We start from the raw sequence: 19,106 nt of genomic DNA on the forward strand, positions 1-19,106 counted from the left end.
CAGTGTATATATCTATACACACAGTACAGACCAAAAGTTTGGACACACCTCATTTAAAGATTTTTCTGTACTTTCATGACTATGAAAATTGTGAATTCACACTGAAGGCATCAAAACTATGAATTAACACATGTGGAATTATATGCTTAACAAAAAAGTGTGAAACAACTGAAAATATGTCTTGTATTTTAGGTTCTTCAAAGTAGCCACCTTTTGCTTTGATGACTGCTTTGCACACTCTTATGCAAATTGCCTCTTCTGAGAAAAAGAGAACTTAAACTCTATAGCGCCACCTGTTGGAAGTAGCGATCCTACAAGTCACAATCAACCCTTTAACGAGTCGTGCAATATGACTTAGGATTAAAGCCAAATCAGTATCTCAATTTGCAAATTTGCTTTAATCCTAAGTCATATTGCACGACTCGTTAAAGGGTTGATTGTGACTTGTAGGATCCCTTCTTCCAACAGGTGGCGCTATAGAGTTTAAGTCCTCTTTTTCTCAGAAGAGGCAATTTGCATATTTAATTTCCCAGAGGAGCATTGCACGGCGAATAAGCCTCCTTACCTTGACAAGCCAGCTGGTATGTCACTCTCCATAAGGAGAAATGTTGCACACTCTTGGCATTCTCTTGATGAGCTTCAAGAGGTAGTCACCGGAAATGGTTTTCACTTCACAGGTGTGCCCTGTCAGGTTTAATAAGTGGGATTTCTTGCCTTATAAATGGGGTTGGGACCATCAGTTGTGTTGAGCAGAAGTCTGGTGGATACACAGCTGATAGTCCTACTGAATAGACTGTTAGAATTTGTATTATGGCAAGAAAAAAGCAGCTAAGTAAAGAAAAACGAGTGGCCATCATTACTTTAAGAAATGAAGGTCAGTCAGTCCGAAAAATTGGGAAAACTTTGAAAGTGTCCCCAAGTGCAGTGGCAAAACCATCAAACGCTACAAAGAAACTGGCTCCCATGAGGACCGCCCCAGGAAAGGAAGAGCAAGAGTCACCTCTGCTTCTGAGGGTAAGTTTATCTGAGTCACCAGCCTAAGAAATCGCAGGTTAACAGCAGCTCAGATTAGAGACCAGGTCAATGCCACACAGTTCTAAAAGCAGACATCTCTACAACAACTGTTAAGAGGAGACTTTGTGCAGCAGGCCTTCATGGTAAAATAGCTGCTAGGAAACCACTGCTAAGGACAGCCAACAAGCAGAAGAGACTTGTTTGGGTTAAAGAACACAAGGAATGGACATTAGACCAGTGGAAATCTGTGCTTTGGTCTGATGAGTCCAAATTTGAAATCTTTGGTTCCAACCACCGTGTCTTTGTGCGTCGCAGAAAAGGTGAACGGATGGACTCTACATGCCTGGTTCCCACCGTGAAGCATGGAGGAGGAGGTGTGATGGTGTGGGGGTGCTTTGCTGGTGACACTGTTGGGGATTTATTCAAAATTGAAGGCATACTGAACCAGCATGGCTACCACAGCATTTTGCAGCGGCATGCTATTCCATCTGGTTTGCGTTTAGTTGGACCATCATTTATTTTTCAACAGGACAATGACCCCAAACACACCTCCAGGCTGTGTAAGGGCTATTTGACCAAGAAGGAGAGTGATGGGGTGCTACGCTAGATGACCTGGCCTCCACAGTCACCAGACCTCAACCCAATCGAGATGGTGTGGGGTGAGCTGTACCGCAGAGTGAAGGCAAAAGGACCAACAAGTGCTAAGCATCTCTGGGAACTCCTTCAAGATTGCTGGAAGACCATTCCCAGTGACTACCTTTTGAAGCTCATCAAGAGAATTCCAAGAGTGTGCAAAGCAGTCATCAAAGCAAAAGGTGGTAACTTTGAAGAACCCAGAATATAAGACATATTTTCAGTTGTTTCCCACTTTTTTGTTAAGTATATAATTCCACATGTGTTAATTCATAGCTTTGATGCCTTCAGTGTGAATTTACAATTTTCATAATCATGAAAATACAGAAAAATCTTGAAATGAGAAGGCGTGTCCAAACTTTTGGTCGGTAGTGATACACACACACTCGATTTACGGAAACGCAACTCCCGCAATGCTGTGTGTGTGTGTGTGTGTGTGTGTGTGTGTGTGTGTGTGTGTGTGTGTGTGTGTGTGTGTATGTATGTATGTATGTATGTATATTATATCAAGTCGGGGGTCGTCTTATACGCCGGGTACAGATAAAATGTGCATGTGGTTGGTGGGGGGGAGTGGTCCCGATGACGAAGAGAGGGAGCGTCTCACAGTAAAGTGTGAGTGGAGTATATCCCCCTATTACCTCATTGCGGCAGCGTGGGGGTCTCTGTGCTGGGAGCGGCAGCTCCTCTTCGTGCGGTGACCTCCGGGAAAATGGCCGCTGCTCAGATTCAGATCTGAATCTGAGCATGCGCCGCCCCCAGCGGCCATTTTCCCGGAGGCCACCGCATCGCAACCTCCGGGAAAATGGCCGCTGCTCAGATTCAGATCTCGTCTCCCGAGATCTCGGGAGACGAGATCTGAATCTGAGCAGCGGCCATTTTCCCGGAGGCCACCGCATCACAGCAATGGGGCTGCCGGTGCCTCCGGGCCTGGAGGAGATGCCGGAGGAGCCCCGACGCTGCAAGAAGATGCACCGCCGCCGCCCCACAGCACGAAGATGCGCCGCCGCCCCACAGCACAGAGCACCCACGGCACGAAGAGGAGCTGCCGCTCCCAGCACAGAGACCCCCACGCTGCCGCAATGAGGTAATAGGGGGATATACTCCACTCACACTTTACTGTGAGACGCCCCCTCTCTTCGTCATCGGGACCACTCCCCACGCCAAAAGGCACCTATTCACCGGCCCTATAAGATGACATACGGCGTATAAGAAGACCCCCGACTTTTAAGAAGATTTTATATTTTAACTGGAAAAGTTGGGGGGTCGTCTTATACGCCCAGTCGTCTTATATGCCGGAAAATACGGTATATTTATATAGTGCATGTCGAAAAAGGGTTAATAACCTTCATAGTCACAGATCACATGGAGGGGGGTGTGAACCTTTGGTGAAAGTGTCTTTAATTCACTTAGTCACAATTTTTCCTCAGGTTATGAGTAAGATGCATATGCCTCGAAAAAAGTCAATCATTGACTTGTCACTTTTCTTCGTCTTATAATCAGAATCTGTGCTGTGCTGTAGTGGAGGGGGAGCAGCTCTGAAGAGGTCAGGGGGGCTGCAGAGACAGCAGGAGGTCCTGTGCTCCTGCTCATTAGCCTCATGTAATATTCACTGCACCTGCTGTCCATCACCTTGGTGCTGAAACTGCACAAGTTGATTCACAGGGGAACAGCGAATATTACATGTGCCTGCATCTCCCCCCCTCCCATCATGGATATGGCCCCCCGGTCACTCTTATATGCCCCCCCCTGCTGCTGGCAGACACATGCCCCCCCTGCTGATGGCAGACACATGCCCCCCCTGCTGCAGGCAGATGAGAAAATAACAAACACTTTACTCACCTTCTGATGATGGCTCCATGCTCAGGGCTCCTCGGTTGCTCTTCTTGTGTCTGTGCTAACATCCGATCATGTGATCGGCACAGCACAGTGATGACATCACTGTGTGCCAGGTCACATGATCTGATGCCTGGGAAACAGGAAGCACAACAGAGGAGCTGTGAGCATGGAGCCATCATCAGAAGGTGAGTTAAGTGTTTGTCATTTTACCATGTGTCTGCCAGCAGCACAGGGGGGGCATGTGTCTGCCAGCAGCACAGGGGGGGCATGTGTCTGCCAGCAGCACAGGGGGGCATGTGTCTGCCAGCAGCACAGGGGGGGCATGTGTCTGCCAGCAGCACAGGGGGGGCATGTGTCTGCCAGCAGCACAGGGGAGGCATGTGTCTGCCAGCAGCACGGGGGGGCATGTGTCTGCCAGCAGCACAGGGGGGGCATGTGTCTGCCAGCAGCACAGGGGGGGCATGTGTCTGCCAGCAGCACAGGGGGGGCATGTGTCTGCCAGCAGCACAGGGGGGGCATGTGTCTGCCAGCAGCACAGGGGGGGCATGTGTCTGCCAGCAGCACAGGGGGGGGCATGTGTCTGCCAGCAGCACGGGGGGGGGGCATATAGTGACTGGGGCGGCTGTACCTGTCAGCAGCACAGGGGGGCATATTGTGACCAGGGGGGCATGTGCCTGCCAGCAGCACAGGGGGCAAACTGCCAGCACAGGGGGCATATAGTGACCCAGGGGGGGCATGTACCTGCCAGCAGCACAGGGGGGCATATAATGACCCAGGGGGGCATGTGCCTGCCAGCAGCACAGGGGGGCATGTCCCTGCCAGCAGCACAAGGGGACATTGTGACCTAGGGGGCATGTGCCTGCCAGCAGCACAGGGGGGCATATAGTGACCCAGGGGGGGAATGTGCCTGCCAGCAGCACAGGGGGGCATATAGTGACCCAGGGGGGGCATGTGTCTGCCAGCAGCACAGGAGCATATAGTGACCAGGGGGGCATGTGTCTGCCAGCAGCACGGGGGCATATAGTGACCAGGGGGGCATGTGTCTGACAGCAGCACAGGGGGGCATGTGCCAGCACAAGGATGGGGGTTATATAGATACCAGGATGAGGGACATATGTTTTCTAAGACGGACATGGCATTATAAGACAGACCCCCATCTAATATAAGAAAAAAAAATTTTCTTTTTCTTCACCAAATTTGGCGGTGCGTCTTATAATCAGGTGCGTCTTATAAAGCGGAAAAAAAAAACGGTGTGTGTATATATATGTATATATATATCTATATATATAATTGTCTAAGGGTCTGTCTGTCTGCCTGTCTGTATTTGTCTGTCTTTCTGTCTGTCTGTTTCTGTCTGTCTGTCTGTCCTGGAAATCCCGCGTCTCTGATTGGTCGAGGCCGCCAGGCTTCGACCAATCAGCGACGGGCACAGTATCAACGTAGATGTCATAATGGTTGCCATGGCGATGATGATGTCATAAAGGTTGCCTCGACCAATCAGCGACGGGCACAGTCTGCCGCGAATTCTGGAATCATCCTTGTCCATATACTACGGGGACATGCATGTTCTAGAATACCCGATGCATTAGAATCGGGCCACAGTCTAATATATATATATATATATATATATATATATATATATATATATATATATATATATATATATATATATATATATATATATATATATATATATATTTATTTAATCTTTTTAGAGGTGTTGGATCTTTTGGATCCTGTGCACTTGATTGACAGGGGAGACGGATACTCATGTTCATTTGGCAACCACACCGAAAGCATTGCTACTGGGAAGAACTTAATTTTATTCCTCCTGGCAGACTCTGGCTTTCAGTCAAACAAGTGTGGCTTTAGTCACTGCTTAATATACACCCAGCAGTGGCTGTAACTACGCCCTGGCAAATGTCTGACAGCTGTCTGCACAGATATGCTGCAGAGACGGCTTTTAGTCAATGTGCCAGGGCGTGCTTACTGTATACAGAGCGGTGACTGAAGCAGGAGAATGTCAGGAGGAATAAGATAGCGGTGCTTTTAGTACTTTGGCCAGGCAGCTTTAGAACGCTATTGACCTGCAGATTAACCCTAAATCAGCAGTTTGTTTATGAAAGTAAGAGGGAGCAGAAAAAGGAATCAGGAAATACGTTATTCGCCTTTATGAGGTTTTAAACAGGTTTATCTTGTTACATTTGGAACAGAATTGCTATGCCTATATAATTTATGTGCACACATGAAAAAAAGAGCTGTTAGCTTACAAGCACTCTGTTTTTAAAGGTTCATTTTTTTTATGACATTTTCACAAACCATCCAAATCAGCCATCTTATGCACACATCTTCAAGCAAGTGGCCTTGTAATTTAAAATATCCTGGTAATTGCATTGCCTGTCGGGTATGATTGGTCACTGTGCTTGTTTTAAGACTTTAGTCCCATTTTATCCATCATTTGTTCATATACTGTCCACGCCATTGCAGCCATTAGAGTTCTGCGTAAAGCTCGAGGTATGCCTCCACGGAAAAATCCAGTCAGTCCATGATACTAGAATAGAGTATTAAAAACAATACATGGTGTTATTCTATAATACAAACAAAGCATTGTTTCTAGTCAACCAAAATATATTTTCAGATGCAAATTTCCTGGTGGCAAATATTAGTGATCAAAATTTAAATACATATACAATGGCATGTAAAAGTTTGGGCACCCCTGATCAAAATTACTGTGCGCGCCGGCTCCTCTTGCAGCATTATCGTCCCTGGCACCTGCGCATTAAGTTTTTCTTTTCGGGCGTGCGCAGTTGCGCTGCCCTTTGTACTTACAGCGCAGGCGCTGGGGACGATAATGAAGCAAGAGGAGGCGGCGCCCGGCGCGCACAGGCCCGAAGCGGCGGCTGTGCTGCATCTGATTAGAAAGGAAATAGGAAGTAAATAACTTGGCACTCAACTTGTGTATGGTGATGATTTTAACCCCTTAGTGACAGAGGCAATTTGGTACTTAATGACCGAGCCAATGTTTACAATTCTGACCACTGTCACTTTATGAGGTTATAACTCTGGAACGCTTTATCGGATCCCGCTGATTCTGAGACTGTTTTTTCGTGACATATTGTACTTCAAGTTAGTGGTAACAATTCTTCGATATTACTTGCGATTATTTAAGAAAAAAACGGAAATATGGCGAAAATTTTTAAAATTTAGCAATTTTCAAACTTTGTATTTTTATGCCCTTAAATCAGAGAGATATGTCACGAAAAATAGTTAATAAATAACATTTCCCACATGTCCACTTTACATCAGCACAATTTTGGAAACAATTTTTTTTTGTTAGGGAGTTATAAGGGTTAAACTTTGACCAGCAATTTCTCATTTTTAGAACACCATGTTTTTTTTAGGGACCACATCACCTTTGAAGTCATTTTGAGGGGTCTGTATGATAGAAAATAACCAAGTATGACACCATTCTAAAAACTGCACCCCTCAAGCTGCTCAAAACCACATTCAAGAAGTTTATTAACCCTTTACGTACTTCACAGGAACTGAAACAATGTGGAAGAAAAAAATGAACATTTAACTTTTTTTTGCAAACATTTTACTTCAGAACCATTTTTTTAAATTTTCACAAGTGTAAAAACAGAAATTTAACCACAAATTTTGTTGTGCAATTTCTCCTGAGTACGCCGATACCCCATATGTGGAGGTAAACCACTGTTTGGGCGCACCGCAGAGCTTGGAAGTGAAGGAGCACCGTTTGACTTTTTCAATGCAGAATTGGCTGGAATTGAGATCGGACGCCATGTCACGTTTGGAGAGCCCCTGTTGTGCCTAAACAGTGGAAACCCCCCACAAATGACACCATTTTGGAAACTAGACCCCTTAAGGAACTTATCTAGATGTGTGGTGAGCACTTTAAACCCCCAGGTACTTCACAGAACTTTATAACGTAGAGCCGTGAAAATAAAAAAATCGCATTTTTTCTAAAAAATGATCTTTTTGCCTCCAAATTTTTATTTTACCAAGGGTAACAGGAGAAAATGGACCCCAGAGGTTGTTGTACAATTTGTCTTGAGTACGCCGACACCCCATATGTGGGGGTAAACCACTGTTTGGGCGCATGGCTGAGCTCGGAAGCAAAGGAGCGCCATTTGACTTTTCAATGCAAAATTGACTGGAATTGAGATCGGACGCCATGTCGCGTTTGGAGAGCCCCTGATGTGCCTAAACAGTAGAAACCCCCCAAAAGTGACCCCATTTTGGAAACTAGACCCCCCATGGAACTTATCTAGATGTGTAGTGAGAACTTTGAATGCCCAAGTGCATCACAGAAGTTTATAATGCAGAGTCGTGAAAATAAAAAATATTTTTTTTTTTTAACAAAAAAGATTTTTTAGCCCCCAAGTTTTTATTTTCACAAGGGTAACAAGAGAAATTGGACCCCAAAAGTTGTTGTCCAATTTGTCCTGAGTATGCTGGTACCCCATATGTGGGGGTAAACCACTGTTTGGGCGCATGGCTGAGCTCGGAAGGGAAGGAGTGCCGTTTTGGAATGCAGACTTTGATAGAATTGTCTGCTGGCGTTATGTTGCGTTTGCAGAGCTACTGATGTACCTAAACAGTAGAAACCCCCCACAAGTGACCCCATTTTGGAAACTAGACCCCCCAAGGAACTTATCTAGATATGTGGTGAGAACTTTGAATGCCCAAGTGCTTCACAGAAGTTTATAATGCAGAGTAGTGAAAATAAAAAAATATTTTTTTTCCCACAAAAAAGATTTTTAGCCCCCAAGTTTTTATTTTCACAAGGGTAACAGGAGAAATTGGACCCCAAAAGTTGTTGTCCAATTTATCCCGAGTACGCTGATGCCCCATATGTGGGGGTAAACCACTGTTTGGGCGCACGGCAGAGCTCAGAAGGGAGGGAGCACCATTTGACTTTTTTAGCGCAAAATTGGCTGTCGTGTTTGGAGACCCCCGATGTACCTAAACAGTGGAAACCCCCCAATTCTAACTCCAACCCTAACTCCAACACACCCCTAACGCTAATCTCAACCCAATCCATAATCCTAATCACAACCCTAACGATAATCACAACCCTAACCCCAAAACAGCCCTAATCTCAACCCTAACTATAACCCTAATCAAAACCCTAAATCCAACACACCCCTAACCCTAGTCTCAACCCTAACCTCAAAACTAACCCTAATCCCAATACACCCCTAACCCTAATCCCAACCCTAACCTTAACCCTAATCCCAAACGTAACCCTAATCCCAACCGTAACCCTAATACCAACCCTAATCCAAACCCTAACCCTAATCCCAACTCTAACCCTAACTTTAGCCCCAACCCTAACCATAACTTTAGCCCCAACCCTAACCCTAATTTTAGCCCCAACCCTAGCCCTAACCCTAACTTTAGCCCCAATCCTAACCCTAAATTTAACCCTAACTCTAGCCCTAACTTTAGCCCCAACCCTAACCCTAAGGCTACTTTCACACTTGCGTCGTGTGGCATCCGTCACAATCCGTCGTTTTGGACAAAAAATGGATCCTGCAAATGTGCCCACAGGATGCCTTTTTTGCCCATAGACTTGTATTACCGACGGATGGCCACACGTCGCGTCCATCATGCACTGGATCCGTTGTGTTTTGGCGGACAGTCGTCACAAAGAAAGTTCAATGTAACCTTTTTTTTGTACGTCGCGTCCGCCATTTCCGCGCATGCGTGGCCGTAACTCTGCCCCCTCCTCCCCAGGACATAGACTGGGCATCGGATGCGTTGAAAAACTGCATCCACTGTCCACGTTGTGCACAATTTTCATAACGTGCGTCGGTACGTCGGGCTGACGCATTGCGACCGCCCCGTACCGACGCAAGTGTGAAAGAAGCCTAAGGCTACTTTCACACTAGCGTCGTACTCGGCCCATCGCAGTGTGTCGGGCCGACGTACCGACGCTAGCGTTGTAAGCACCACACAACGGGTGCAGAGGATGCTGTTTTTTCAACGCATCCGCTGCCCCATTGTGAGGTGCGCGGAGGCGGGGGCGGAGTTCCGGCCGCGCATGCGCGGTCGGAAATGGCGGACACGTCGCACAAAAAAGTTACATGTAGCGTTTGTTTGTGCCGACGGTCCGCCAAAGCACGACGCATCCGTCGCACGATGGATGCGACGTGTGGCAATCCGTCGCAATGTGTCGCTAATGCAAGTCAATGGAGAAAAAACGCATCCTGCAAGCACTTTTGCAGGATGCGTTTTTTCTCCAACGACGCATTGCGACGGAAGCCAAAAAACGCTAGTGTGAAAGTAGCCTAACCCTAACCCTAAATTTAGCCCCAACCCTAGCCCTAACCCTAAATTTAGCCCCAACCCTAGCCCTAACCCTAATTTTAGCCCCAACTCGCGCAGGAGGAGACGCAGGAGGACCCAGGGACACCGGGTGAGTATGATAGGGTCCCCGAATCCCTTTATTTTTCTGTCCTCTGATGTGCGATCACATCAGAGGACAGAGAATTACAGATCGCTTTTTTTTTTTTTGCGGTCGCCGGTAAACAGTTAATTACCGGCGATCGCAAAACAGGGGTCGGTGAAAACCGACCCCGATCATGTTCTTTGGGGTCTCGGCTACCCCCGGCAGCCGAGACCCCAAAGATCTTCCGGGTGCCTGGCGGCGGGCGCACTGCGCATGCGCCCGCCATTTTTTCCCCGGAAAAAAGATGGCGGCGCCCATCGGGAGCCACGAGGAGCACCGGGGGAGATAGGTGAGTATTGGGGGGCTATTGGGGGCCATCGGGGACCCCATTTCTCTGTCCTCCGATGTGCGATCACATCGGAGGACAGAGAAATTAAATGGCAAATCGCGTTTTTTTTTTTTTTGTTGCGACCGCCGGTAAACGGTTAAATACCGGCGATCGCAACTCGGGGGTCGGTAAAACCCCCCCGAATCATGTTCTCTGGGGTCTCGGCTACCCTCGGCAACCGAGACCCCAGAGAAAATCCGACTCTGGGGGGCGCTATTCACTTTTTTCACAGCGCCGTTAATTAACGGCGCTGTGGTTTAAGTACCCTTAGCGGCCGCCGTTAAAAGGCGTATCGGCGGTCGTTAAGGGGTTAAGAATTAAATATTTATTACTTGGATAGCAGTCCAGCATAAACGTTTCGGTCAAAACAATGAGACCTTCCTCAGTAGACCGACTGCTTGTATGATGTAGAGGGTCACAGGGTATAGGCTAGGTCCTATATATTAGTTGTAAATGGACCTCTCAAGTAAAACGATTTCCCAGGTAAGCTGGGTGTGTAAGTCTAGTTCTCCAAATTTGTAGTAAGGATGGTAGCTAAGGTAGCCAAAATAGGTATATGCACCGTGGTATTAACCCCTTCCCGACATGTGACGGTATAGTACGTCACATGTCGGGACCCCCGCTTTGATGTGCGCTCCGGCGGTGAGCGCACATCAAAGTCGCGACATGTCAGCTGTTTTTTACAGCTGACATGTGCGCGCAATAGCGGCGGGTGAAATCGCGATCACCCGCCGCTATTAACTAGTTAAATGCCGCTGTCAAACGCAGACAGCGGCATTTAACTACCGCATCCGGCCGTGCGGCCGGATATGAGCGCATCGCCGACCCCCGTCACATGATCGGGGGTCGGCGATGCTTGTACATTGTAACCATAGAGGTCCTGGAGACCTCTATGGTTACTGATCGCCGGTGGCTGTGAGCGCCCCCCTGTGGTCGGCGCTCACAGCACACCTGCATTTTAGCTACATAACAGCGATCTGATGATCGCTGTTATGTAGCAGAGCCGATCGGGCTGTGCCTGCTTCTAGCCTCCCATGGAGGCTATAGAAGCATGGTAAAAGTTAAAAAAAAAAGTAAAAAAAAATGTGAAAAAAAAAAAATATATAAAAGTTTAAATCACCCCCCTTTCGCCCCAATCAAAATAAATCAATTAAAAAAACCCCCAACCTACACATATTTGGTATCGCCGCGTTCAGAATCGCCCGATCTATCAATAAAAAAAAGCATTAACCTGATCGCTAAACGGCGTAATGAGAAAAAAAATCAAAACGCCAGATTTACGTTTTTTTGGTCGCCACGACATTGCATTAAAATGCAATAACGGGCGATCAAAAGAACGTATCTGCACCAAAATGCTATCATTAAAAATGCCAGCTCGGCACGCAAAAAATAAGCCCTCACCTGACCCCAGATCACGAAAAATGGAGACACTACGAGTATCGGAAAATGGCGCAATTTTGTTTTGTTTTTTGCAAAGTTTGGAATTTTTTTTCACCACTTAGGTGAAAAATAACCTAGTCATGTTAGGTGTCTATGAACTCGTACTGACCTGGAGAATCATAATGGCAGGTCAGTTTTAGCATTTAGTGAACCTAGCAAAATAGGCAAGCAAAAAAAAAGTGTGGGATTGCACTTTTTTTGCAATTTCACTGCACTTGGAATTTTTTTCCCGTTTTCTAGTACACGACATGGTAAAACCAATGATGTCGTTCAAAAGTACAACTCGTCCCGCAAAAAATAAGCCCTCACATGGCCAAATTGACGGAAAAATAAAAAAGTTATGGCTCTGGGAAGGAGGGGAGCGAAAAACGAAAACGGAAAAAGCTCCGGGGGTGAAGGGGTTAAAGACTAGGATAATCTCCAATGTGTTGGCATGTAACAATGTGTTCCTCACCATGAAGAGTATAAGTATCGTATATACTGGCAAATGGTTGCTAGTGTAGTGGCACAAAATCTATTGTTTAAGGGCTCCTTGAGAGTCCTCCCAAAATAGGTGCGCTTGTAACCTCGGCTCCAGTGTGTTGTGGGTAGACCATGTGCATCAACGCGGTGTCCGCCGCTGGTTGAGTCTCAACCAGCGGCGGACACCCCAAAATAGGTGCGCTTGTAACCCCGGCTCCAGTGTGTTGTGGGTAGACCATGTGCATCAACGCGGTGTCCGCCGCTGTTTGAGTCTCAACAGTGGTACAAGTGACAGAATCTCACCTTTCTGCTGTGCCTTCTGGGCTTCCAGGACCAAATATCTCTGCCAGCAGCAGTGATACTTTTGTGGGTACTGATAGCAGTGATGGCTCCTCTGGATCACACTGCTGCTGTTTCTGCATGTGCTGCTGTTTTGGGCTGGTGGGAGGAGTAAGACAGAGTCAGTGAGAGATGAGAGCAGACTAGATCTATTGCTGAGAATGACAGACGGCTGCAAATCACAGATCATCATTTTTGCAGTTTTGCACTAGGTTAACTGTAAATCACAAGTTGATCACATATTATGTGAACATCCTCACCTTGCACCTGAAATATCATAGATCTGAAACTTTTGTGATGCTGTAATTAGCAATTTTCCGTGTGGGGAATTTTCTGTGTGGGCATTTTTCCTGTGGGCATTTTTCCTGTGAGCATTTTTCCTGTGAGCATTTTTCAGGGAACCCCGACACAGCTGCGCCACGATATATTTCACTATTGATTAGAAAGGAAAGACCCGCCTCCCTGGCGATTTCAGGGTAAGAGGGGGCACATTTTATAAGTGATTATTTCAGCGTGTGCAGGCAGCATAACTAAAAGAGCAACCTTGTCAGAATGCAGCATTTGTGCTGCACAAGGTGGCTCTCTTAGTTACAAACGCCTGAGGGGGGTGACAGGTTCCCTTTAAATAATCCCTAAAAGGCCTAAAGTTAAAGATAACACATTTCCTTTGTATCTTAAAAAAAAGTAAGACTTTTTTTGCCTAACATTTTAACTTCTTCACGCCACAGACCATTTTCGTTTTTGCGTTTCTGTTTTTAGCTCCCCTGCTTCCCAGAGCCATAACTTTTTTATTTTTTATGGCCGTGTGAGGGATTGTTTTTTGTGTGACGAGTTGTACTTTTGAAAAACGTGACTGGTTTTACCATATCATGTACTGGAAAATGGGAAAAAAATTCCAAGTGCTGTGAAATTGCAAAAAAAGTGCAATTCCACAACTGTTCTTTTTTTAGCATGTTTGCCAAATGCTAAAACTGTTAGAGTACCGTCACACAGTACCATTTTCATCGCTACGACGGCACGATCCGTGACGTCGCAGCGTCGTATGATTATCGCTCCAGCGTCGTAGACTGCGGTCACACTTTGCAATCACGGCGCTGGAGCGATGCCGAAGTCCCCGGGTAACCAGGGTAAACATCGGGTTACTAAGCGCAGGGTCCCTGATCGCTGCTGCGTGTCAGACACTGCGATATCGTAACGATATCGCTAGAACGTCACGAATCGTACCGTCGTAGCGATGAAAATGGCACTGTGTGACGGTACCCTTAGGGGCACATGTCAGCTGTTCAAATCAGCTGATGTGCTGGGAAAGATGTGGGCTCAGCAATGGGGCCCACATCAAAGGGAGAGACCCGACATGAGCAGTACGTGTACGGTGCCATTTTGTGAAGGGGATTAAAAAATTACAAAAAAGAAAATGGGCCGATGCAAAAGTTTGGGCACCTTGCATGGATTGTACCTGGTAGCACCTGTCATGGTGTGTATGTGAATTCTGGTTTTGTGCTGCAGGGGTTAATGCTTTTGGCCTCTCTCTGGTTCTGGGAGGGCTTTAAATAACCTCAATTGGGCACTGTCCATTGTCAGTGATACTTTTGACCTCGGCTTTGTTTGTGACCCGTTTATCCGTTGATACTGTCTGCCTGTGTATGTTTGCTTGTGTATGACCCAGTCCGTTCCTGTTTCTGATATTTCTGCCTGACTCTGTACTTGTTTTGCCTCTTTGTTATGACCTTTGCCTGTCCTTGACCTTCCGTTCCTCCTGCCTGTACCGTGCTGCTATCTCTGGTTTCCAGACTCTGCTTTGTGACGGACCTCGTCCCTGTCTTGCCCCTCCTGTACCGTGCCATCTCCTGGTTTAGACCAGTGTATGTCCGACTACTCTCCGGGCATCTGTAACCCAAGCGCCGGTCTCCACCCCCAAACACTCCCCCAGAAGTCACGTGCTTCAGGTCCTGTTTGCCTGAAGCACATATCTCCACAGCTGCCGCCCCTGCTCCACAGGTATCTGAGCATAGTTTGTTCAACTCAGGACACAGGCACTGGCTCAGTGAGCAAGTGCAGTGCGGTGTTCCTGACAGCACCCCATTTTGAACGCTTTTTATAGTCAGACAAAAGAGTTTTTCATTTCTTGTTTGAGGGGTTTTCATCCATTCTTCCAGTTCTGTGAGATTCCTGGGTCGTCTTGCATGCACTGCTATTTTTTTAGGTGTTGCCACAGATTTTCAATGATGTTCCAATCAGGGGACTTTGAGGGCCATTGTAAAACCTTCAGCCTGCGCCTTTTGAAGTAGTCTATTGTGGATTTCTGGATCATTATGCATTTGTAGAAGATGTTCCCTTTTCAACTTGAGTTTTTTTTTTTTTTTCTTTACAGATGGTGCCATGTACGCAACAAGAATTTGCTGAAATTTCATTGAATCCATTCTGCCCTCTACCCTTGAAATATTTCCAGGGCCACTGGCTCCAACACAACCCCAAAGCATAATTGATACATCTCCATGATTACTGGTTGGCGAGCTGTTCTTTTCCTGAAATTCGGTGCTCTTTTTCTCCACATATACCTTTCGATCATTGTGGCCAAAGAGTTCATCGGTCCAAAGGACTTGTGCAAAAAATGCATCTGGCTTGTTTAGGTTCTATTGCATACTTCTGCAGCTGAATTTTATGGTAATGATGCAGGAAAGTTTTTAATCGGATGACTTTTCCATGAAGGCAATTATTTGTGCAGGTGTCTCTGAACAGTAGAATAATGTACCACAACTGCAGAGTCTGTTAAATCTTTCTGATGGTCTTTTGCAGTAAATTGGGGGTTCTGATTAGTCTCTCTAGCAATCTTAAGAACAATTATCACTGAAATTTTGCCTGGTCTTCCAGATCTTTTCTTGACCTCCCCTGTTCTTGTTAAAGTGAACCTGTCAGCAGGATTTTGCTCAGTAAACTACAGACACTGTCAGGTTGGCACCGTTATACTGATTAAAATGATATCTTGGTTGATGAAATCAGTCTTGTGGTTGTTGTTTAATCTGTATTATAGTTTTCACTCAATGAGATTCTCGTGCTTTGGGGCAGGCCTGTGGGAGGGTCTTTATGAGGTGTTCTCTTTACATATGCATCTAAATTGGATTGTGACAGGTCACTGGTCTTGGAGTGGCCTGTCCCCTATTTTACATACTGCATAAACTATTGTCGGGTTAGAAAAAATAAAATAACCATCAAAATACAGTTGCGGTGGTCCCTGCGCTACAGCATGATACATTCCTATAAGCTTTAGGTCTATACTATTGTGAGGTTAAAAAAAAAAAAAAAAAGTATCTTCATCAAAATGACAGTGGCACTGCGATAAATGCTACTGCACAAGAGCAGCTGGCGGCGCCAGTTTGATGAAGCCAATTTTTATTTTTTTTTTTATCTCCAGCAAAATGGCAACAGCTGTGGCGCTTGTGCAGTAGCATCTAATGGAATGTGATAGATGCTACTGACCAGGTGCTGCCCGAGGTGCTAGTTTGATGAAGATACATTTTTTTTTTTACCCCAGAATAGTATAGGCATAAAGCATAAAGGTATATAGGCATCATGTATCATGCTACAGTGCAGAGGACACCACTGGCGCCATTTTAATGAAGTTACATTTTTTGTTTTCTAACCCCACAATAGTATATGCCCCACAGTAGTTTATAAAATATGGGGCAGGTCACTGAAGGATCAGTGACCTGCCTGTCATAAGCCAATACAGATGAATATCTAAGCAGAGAAGCACATAAAGCCCTGCCTACAGGCCGCCCCGAAGCACAAGAATCTCATTAATTGAAATCTACAAATACAGATTAAACAGCAACCAAAAGACAGTTTTCATCAGCCCAGGTATCATTTTACTCAGTATAAAAGCCTGACAGTGTCTGAAGTTTACTGAGCAAAATCCTGCTGACAGATTCGCTTTAACTGCAATTTCTTAACTACATTTTGAAGTGAGGAAAGGGCAACTTGAAAACGCTTTTGCTACCTTCCTACTATAGTAGTGATGGCGAATCTTTTAGAGACTGAGTGCCCAACCGGAAACCCATTTATCTCAAGCTACCAACACAGCAATTTAACCTGAATATTGAGGTTTTAGTTTAGAAATACAACTCATGCAGAGAGCAGGTGGGGGCAGAAGAGCAGCCACAGGCAGGAAGGAGCAGGAGTACCATACTGCAGATATAAAAGAACTAGATGGTGGCCCGATTCTAACGCATCGGGTATTCTAGAATATGTATGCGTAGTGTATTGCGCAGCCCATGCAGTACAAGCCCGCGCTGTACATTGCGCAGCCCGCGTTGTACATTGCGCAGCCCGCGTTGTACATTGCGCAGCCCGCGTTGTACATTGCGCAGCCCACGTTGTACATTGCGCAGCCCACGTTGTACATTGCGCAGCCCACGTTGTACATTGCGCAGCCCACGTTGTACATTGCGCAGCCCACGTTGTACATTGCGCAGCCCACGTTGTACATTGCGCAGCCCACTTTGTACATTGCGCAGCCCACTTTGTACATTGCGCAGCCCACTTTGTACATTGCGCAGCCCACATTGTACATTGCGCAGCCCACTTTGTATATTGCGCAGCCCACGTTGTACATTGCGCAGCCCACGTTGTACATTGCGCAGCCCACTTTGTATATTGCGCAGCCCACTTTGTACATTGCGCAGCCCACATTGTACATTGCGCAGCCCACTTTGTATATTGCGCAGCCCACGTTGTACATTGTGCAGCCCACGTTGTACATTGCGCAGCCCACGTTGTACATTGCGCAGCCCACGTTGTACATTGCGCAGCCCACGTTGTACATTGCGCAGCCCACGTTGTACATTGCGCAGCCCACGTTGTACATTGCGCAGCCCACATTGTACATTGCGCAGCCCACTTTGTATATTGCGCAGCCAACGTTGTATAGTCACGTAGTATATTGCCCAGCCACGTAGTACATTGCACAGCCCATGTAGTATATTGCCCAGCCATGTAGTATATAGCACAGCCCATGTAGTATATTGCTCAGCCACGTAGTATATAGCACAGCCCATGTAGTATATTGCCCAGCCACGTAGTATATAGCACAGCCCATGTAGTATATTGCCCAGCCACGTAGTATATAGCACAGCCTATATAGTATATTGCTCAGCCACGTAGTATATTGCCCAGCCCATGTAGTATATTGCACAGCCCACGTAGTATATAGCAATGTGGGCATCATATCCCTGTTAAAAAAAAGAAATAAAATAAAAAATAGTTATATACTCACCTTCTGGAGCCCCCGGATCCAAGCAAAGCGATTACCGGCGCTGCTCGTGCGCTCCGGTCTCAAGAGTGCATTGCGGTCTCGCGAGATGATGACGTAGACCGCTACGTCATCATCTCGCGAGATCGCAGCATGGACCGGTTACCAGAGCGTCGCGAGCGGGAAAGGCCTGTTGTCGATCCAGGGGCCGACGGACGGTGAGTATATAACGATTTTTTATTTTTTTAACATTAGATCGTTTTACTATTCATGCTGCATAGGCAGCATGAATAGTAAAAAGTTGGTCACACAGGGTTAATAGCAGCGGTAACGGAGTGCATTACACCGCGGCATAACGCGGTCCGTTACCGCTGCCATTAACCCTGTGTGAGGGCAGACTGGAGGGGAGTGCGGAGCAGGCACTGACTGCGGGGAGGAAGGAGCGGCCATTTTTCCGCCGGACTGTTCCCGTTGCTGATACAATACTTGTATGTGTCACCCCATCCTTGGATACTCATCCCATCCTGCAGGCGCTGATGTTCAATGCAAAGAAAGAGAAGAAAAAACACATTAAACATTGCTACTTACCTTCCTTCCTCTTCCCCGCCGCGTTGTCTTCTGAAGCTAGCAGCTGATTTCAGCGTCCAAGCGATGGGAGGCTCATCATGTCACTGTTGTGCGCCCATGCGTGTATGCCAATGTCAGCTGCTGGCCTCTGATTGGCCAGCGGCGCACAGATCCAGAAAGTTCATGCGCTGAAGTATATATTCAGAAATTTGCAATCAGGGCATCAAGTCAAAAAATTAATCATAATTGTACCCCATAAAATCATCTATATTTTATTCGAACATATGTTAAGAACAACAACCAACTTGTGGTTACACATCAAAAGAAAAATCGACAGTGAAAAAAACACCAACCTTAACCAACCTATTGGGGATTTCTATGAGTCCCTAGTCTCGTGCCTATACTTGCACCTTCCTAACTGCGGAGGTTGGCACCCTATGGGAAGCGTATTGGTGCCCCCGCTCAACAATGACTGTCCCTATAGGCCCTAGATATCCTTTCAGTCCTCCAGGTATTCCTTCCACTGATGAGATATATTTAAAGGGTACCTCTATGACTAGACAAGTATCACTCCTATCACTAGGGAAATCCTAGTCCCCAATAAAATTAAAAACATAAGAGAACACAATTGGCATTTGGTGGCAATCAGATATTTCCACTGCAAACCTTGATCAAAATATAGGGGAATAGAAAATCAGAGAAAAAATTGCCTTGTTTTTAAATTGTTACATCTGCACTTATCCCCTTATGTTTACAATGCAGGA

General features: G+C 46.3%; 1 protein-coding gene across 2 annotated transcripts in view; it reads right to left on the bottom strand.

The window, feature by feature from the left end:
• Positions 1-5,631: 5,631 nt before the first annotated feature.
• The window catches only part of SLC25A38 (solute carrier family 25 member 38), a 210,246-nt gene continuing 196,771 nt past the window's right edge, over positions 5,632-19,106 (bottom strand). For both annotated transcript variants that reach the window (XM_077278915.1, XM_077278914.1), the window contains one exon: positions 5,632-6,034. In XM_077278915.1, the coding sequence (XP_077135030.1) occupies positions 5,912-6,034 (123 nt within the window). In that variant the 3' untranslated portion in view covers positions 5,632-5,911. The remainder of the gene's footprint in view (positions 6,035-19,106) is intronic.

The sequence above is a fragment of the Ranitomeya variabilis genome, chromosome 8 (genome assembly GCF_051348905.1).
Source record: "Ranitomeya variabilis isolate aRanVar5 chromosome 8, aRanVar5.hap1, whole genome shotgun sequence".
NCBI classification, from domain to species: Eukaryota; Metazoa; Chordata; class Amphibia; order Anura; family Dendrobatidae; genus Ranitomeya; species Ranitomeya variabilis.